Raw genomic sequence first — 6,313 nt, forward strand, 5'->3', positions numbered from 1 at the left:
CACACACACACACACGGTTTAGTTCATCATTGTGTATACTATAATTTCTTGAGATAAGAAAGTGTTCTACCTGGATTACATCTACACAGCCTCTTAGGCACCGAGTACCTTTTGTCCTCCAGCCTGGCTACTGAAATTCTTTGTTCTGAAGCTGGCAAGCAACACTTTATCTACTGCCTGCCTGGGAAAAGTAAATGACAATGTGAAAGGAAGCTAGACATGCCTTGTTAAATGCAGGGATTGTGCCTTTAAGAATGTCTCCAAAATGACTGCTGCTTTGTGCACTTCCAGAACCTTGGAGAGCTGAAGAACGTTCTACTGAATATTCATACAAACATTTCATTGGAAAGAAATGTCCAGAGTACATGTTCCATCAGCATGTAAATCCAGATGTCAGTCTGGGTTAAGCGGCAGCCAGGCTAAGATAATAAACCAGCTAAGGAATGAATTGTGCAGTTTTGTCAATAAGGAAGAGAAAGACTTGATTCTTTATTATGAGCCTAGTATTAAAAGGGTCCCATCTCATATGGAATGTTTGTCACTACAGCACATAAAATAGAGAATTATGTTATAAATCAGTTTCCTTCTCCAGCAGGGTGAAATTAGTGAAGGGTATTATACACATATAATGAAAGAGTTATCTACTACATTATTGTTTTCTCTTTTCAAGCTCATCGTTTCTTCTCAGATGCCTGTTCAGAGCTTTATACTCTGGTGCCATCATACATTTTCCAAGAAGTCCATAAAAGGTGCATTGCCATTTAATAGGCAGCACCCATTGTCAAAATCTGAGTCGAAACTGAAACAGCAAGAACAAAGAAAGATGGCCATGTCCAAGATACACGACTGAGGCTCAAGGTCAGAGGGAAATGTTATTTGACTTCCCAGGTGTGCCACAGAATCACTAGATGACTGTGGCCATGTACATTAATTTCTTGGTACACACTATCATGTGTCTCAGAGTGATGAAAATTATTCATCGGTCTCCTGTATACAGTGATGGGGTGATGGTGCTCTCAGTACCAAGAGGCACACAGAAAACTCGCAGGTGCAAGTCTGTACTGTTTGTCTCAACTGGACACCAACATAGAAGATTTCTGCGACTCATATGAAGGGGTGGTAAAGATAGTCTGGTGCAGAAGGAAGTAAGCATGAGTTCACCAGTGTGAAATGTCCTATTTTGGCATTTTCAAGGAATAAGAGTTGCCAGGAGGCCTGCCTAGGCACTAATTACAGCTGCAAATGTGCTGATAAGAATAGAGTTAATTTCATTTCCACAGCTGTTTTTTTTCTTCCCTCCCTCTTGTTTCCTCAAGGTGTTTCTGTTCCTCTGTAGTTGAGGCTCAATGTATATGACGATGGCCCTTTCATCCTCCTTATCCACCACAGAAGCATCTCATTCAGTGGATTGGTGTGTGGCATTTAAGTATATGTAACCTGGGCTTTGATCTCATTTGGAGCTAGTTTGTGACAAGCACACAGCTGCTGAAAACCAATTGCTGGTCCTGTGAGGCTGCCAGTCAGCCACTGGGCTCCTCCTCTTGCAATGAAGTTTGTACGTCTCTGGGTCAGAAAAGGATAAGCAGGATTTAAAACATATTCAAAGGAAACTTGAAACATAAAACTTGACAGCATCATACAGTCAACTAAGGCTAGGTATCTAACTAACTCAGTTCTCTTCGGTTCCCTACCAATCTTGGATGTGGTCTTTATATATTTTCAGGCACACCCATGGCAACATAACAAAATGTTTTCCACTCTGCCACTGTGAACATCTGGAAGACTGGATGAAGCACTTTCAAATTCAGGCTTTACAAAGTATTGCAGGTAAACATGTTTTTGTTTCTTTCTTTCCTAGAAGGGCAAGGATGGGGTTCACGAGTTTCTGAGTACAGAAGTGCTCTATTTTAGATAAAACTTTGGAGTTACTTCACCAGAAGGTTTTGGAATGGCTACATGCAGACAATGTTGACTGATCATAAGATCACATACCGAAGAATCATTTTACAGCTTTTTGTACTTAGTGGTGGCTGTACTATGGAGGAAGCTGATTGCTATATTTTAAGCCTGCTGAAACCTTTAACAGCTTAGAATGAGGAATAGATGGATCAAGAACATAATTGTGTCCAATGAGCAAAGCTATACCTCTGAATCTGATACATACATTATACAGGACATGGCTCATGGCTGGGGAATGAACCAAGCAAGGAAAAATCTCATTACAGAATTTGTAAATAGCTATGTGTTTACAATATGGACTGTCCACAATTTTCAATGGCAAAACCCAAGCCATTATTGTAAATTGAAGCTGTCTGTATATATTAATGAAATTAAAGGAATTAAATATATATTTTTAACTTAAGTTAGTGATAGATTGACTCTAGCATGAGGCTACTGCAGCCAGCAAGCACATGCTCACTGCCTCTATTGTGACTGTTTTTAACTGTTTATTAAGGTGATATGTCAATGATTACCATTTCAGCAGTACAGCAGGTGACATGGTCATGAAGCTGACAAGAGTGCCAGGTACCCATTCCTGTGTGCTTTGAAGGGGCATTTGGTAAACATGATGAAAATGTGGCAACAAGCCACAGTGATAACAGCCACAGACATCTGTTCGCACCAGATGCTCCATGCTAGAGGAGTAGTAACAAGGACAGGTCCCAACCACCTACAGGCTGGCTGGGACAGCATCAGACTGGTCACTGTCAATAATTCTGCAACCAATCTCTCTTTCTCTGTCTCTTACATGTGCACACATACATGCATGCATGGACATGCTTATACACACACACACACACACACACACACACACACACACACACACACACACACACACACACACACACACACACACACACACACACACACACACACACTTTCAAGAGAAAAGCAGTTCCTTACTTTCAGACTGCTGATGGAGTTTCTGCTGACCACCATACCATTTCACATTCTTCATAATTTCTCTCCATTCATCTCCTCAGACAGCCCACAACTATAAAAAAGATATAACACTATACCTGCATCTTTTTCTTTCCCCAAAGTCTCCTTCTCCACGATGTAGAGAGATCCATTCTGCTCAGTGACCTGAAGTTTGTTTTCAGGGGGCAGTGAATCTGGTCCTGTTGTCAAAGGACTTGTGGCCTCCAACTGCTAATGGTGCTGGTGGGTAGTTGAATGAATATCATGTTTCATTGGTCTGGCAGAAATCTGCACCTCTTGTTGCTCACTTTTTTTTTCAGAGCTAGACCAAGGTGTATTTATGCAGTCTTCCTGCTCCAATGTTCCATCAGGGCCCTGGTTTCAGTTTGGCATGAAATAATTTTGATAAAAGCTAATGCTAGTTATACTGAAAAACGGATGATGACCGAGCTGGGTGAAAGATGATGTTGGCTGTTTTAAACCAGAGTGCCAGCTCTTGCTTGCCTAGTTTTGTACTTAGTGGTGGCTGTACTATGGAGGAAGACAGATGCCAAGGTGCTCATCTTGTATGCATGAAGCAGGTGTAAAGTACATAGTGTGCCAGAAAGTCCTGAGAAATGGCTCCATGCAGTACAAAGGGATGTCTTCCTGCAGAGTGAACTGGTGACCCCATTGATACGACTATTGTTAGCTGACTCAGCTACATAGCAGTCAGACAGTATCATCGTCTAGTTCCATCCAGACAACTGTACGATAGCCTGGCCCATAAGCATGACTGAAATAGACTGGCAGTAAGTTGGGCAACCACATGCTGGTGGTAGAGTGCATGCATGGACATGAACTACAGGAAGAATTTACCGCTTTAAACCTGTTCAAAACACAATGATGCTGTGCAACCCACAGAGGATTCCTGTTGCAAGAAAACCTACCCCCTCATGATTTCCTTTGAACACAGAAAGGAGAGCTCAGAGCTCCCAGTGCATCAGGGCTGGGGGCAGCAACAATCCTGGGGCAACAGCAACAGGTATCTGTTCAGTTCCATAAGGGAGGCAAATTGAAAGGTATCTGAATAACAGGTGAGGAAGACTTACCTATCAAGGTATGAAATACAGCAGCCACAGCACCAGCTACAACCATACACAAAACAGCTTTGGTTCTGTCTCGCTTGCTATTCACAAATACCAGGCCCACATTCTTGAAGTCACTCATTGGACCCGTGAAGAACTTCATTAGAGAGTAAGCTAGCCCATAGCTGGCCAACATTTCCACAGCATCTTCCTTGACAGCTGCGATACCCCTGTTCAATGCCTGTTGAAACAGATTTAAAAAAAAAATCACACACAAGAAAATACTTTAATGAAGACAGCCTCTCAAACTTATACTCAAGAGAAAAAAAATAACTTCTAGTTTGTTCCCAAAGAAACTAAACCCATAGCTTATCATCAAGTTAAAATGATTCTTGAGTTTCCCCATGTGGTTTCCATGTACTGTTTGTCACAGCTTATTTTGTGCATATGCATCACAAGACAGATCTCACTGTCCCAATTTAACACAGAAAGCAAAGCTATAGAGAACTTAAATAAATTAATTTTAAGGAATTTAAATAAAATGATAGTTTCAAAAGCATTCAGTAAGGATCCAATATAGAAGTCCCTCTTTTCCTTTCTTGGAACAGTGCCATTCATTATGTTAGGGATGGCCAGTCCAGGGCTTATGCATCATTTAAGTCCTGCTTCAAGCCTTAGGTATGACTGAACTCGTGCCTTGTCATTTTTACCTTGTTGAATGGAAAGCTGAAGTTTACCCTGTGCAAATATCCTGAACCTGTGAAATATCCTGAATATGCACATTATGGTGCAGTGAAATTACTGGAGCTTAACATCTCTTTCACTGTAAAAGGACTTTCATTAAATTTCTCTTGAACAAGCATGGACCCCTAATTCCACATTTAGTTTACCATGAAACTAGGCTAGTTGTGCATATAGCCAAATATACTGTTACTTCTTCCATGTGTCCAATGTGTTCTGGATTCTGCACTTATTTCATACGTAAAATTCATACAGCTTATTAACAAGATACAATACCTGTGTTTCAAGCTGTTATTTTGAATGGCCTAACGGATACCTTAAGTGAAATGTTTCCACCTGCCCTTGAATCACTGATAATTAAATCAATTATCCCCATAACTGAACTGAACCAAGAGAAAAATGCAACACTTTCTTCAGAAAACCCAGAATACTCCCACGAAACAGGCCTCAGATGCATTGACTAAATATGAAAGATAAATTCTATCTTCTGTGTTGTAACAGCAATCTTATAATTTATTCAGCAACAAGCATGAAATATGACTTATTTTTGCAATACAAGACTAACCAGGAATATCACCCCCACCCACACTGCCTCCACAAAAAGTCGTACTGTTTCATTTTAGCATACCATCGGGATCACTGCTTTATCTGAAGGAACAAGCCCAAGTGTTATCAGTGGAAGAGGATGAAGTTTTTGCATTTCACTCCGCACTGTTTCTACAAAGTACCTTTTCATCTTTTGGGAGCTATACAGAGAATATAAAACCCACTGACTTCAACAGGAGCTGAATCCCCACACTGGGAGTCAACATTTAATAAATAGAACAGCCTTTTTCCTTTCAATCTCCCTGTCAAACCTGCCTTTAATGATGCTCTGAACTAAGTAAGGCAAATGAGGACTCATACAATAAGTTTTCAGCCTTCTTGCTTTCATTTGTTCTTCTCCTAGAAAAATTACCTTATTCCACATTATATTTTACCTGACTCCTGAATTCTTCCCCCAGCTGAAAGGTGAGAATGACCCCCTCCTTTTGGATAGATTTGATCTCCCAGGGGATTTATACGCATACTTTTTCATGTTGCAACATACCACAGATTCAACATATTGGAGCAGATTCAACTAATCAAGTCTGCTCCACATGCAAGCTGATTCACACCATGCTGCATTGCATGCAGTTGTATAAGTGGTAAATGAGTGTTAGTGCACAGAAAATGGCAGCAATGCACTTTTGAACTAAACACCTTTAATGACCCCCCCGGGCTCCTTGCCAGCTCTGGAGCTGCTCTGACCTGGCTCAGTGTGCTGTAGTCCCAACTGCATCTGTAAATGCAGTGCAGAGCCATTTTGCCCACAGCCCCTCAAGTCTGTTCCCATACTACAAACTAATTGGAGCCAGGATGGAGTTAGAAGCAAAACTTGCTTTGGTAATCTAAAGAAGCCAAGGTTTTAAGAAGGCAAGGTTTTTATCTTCTGTTAATTACTATCCCGTTAATTTCCACAGCCCTTCCCCCTTCATCTGATCAGCTGGATGATTTAATTTAGGAGTGAAAAAAATCTATTTGGGTGCTGCTTTGTTCTCCAG

General features: G+C 40.9%; 1 protein-coding gene across 1 annotated transcript in view; it reads right to left on the minus strand.

The window, feature by feature from the left end:
• Window positions 1-6,313, minus strand: part of ANKH (ANKH inorganic pyrophosphate transport regulator) — a 196,189-nt gene that overhangs the window by 67,655 nt on the left and 122,221 nt on the right. Inside the window, exon 2 of the mRNA XM_019521304.1 lies at window positions 4,014-4,230. Coding sequence (XP_019376849.1) covers window positions 4,014-4,230 — 217 coding nt within the window. The remainder of the gene's footprint in view (window positions 1-4,013; window positions 4,231-6,313) is intronic.

This window comes from Gavialis gangeticus, unplaced genomic scaffold (assembly GCF_001723915.1).
Source record: "Gavialis gangeticus isolate Ggan-Ray unplaced genomic scaffold, GavGan_comp1, whole genome shotgun sequence".
In the NCBI taxonomy this organism is placed as follows: Eukaryota; Metazoa; Chordata; order Crocodylia; family Gavialidae; genus Gavialis; species Gavialis gangeticus.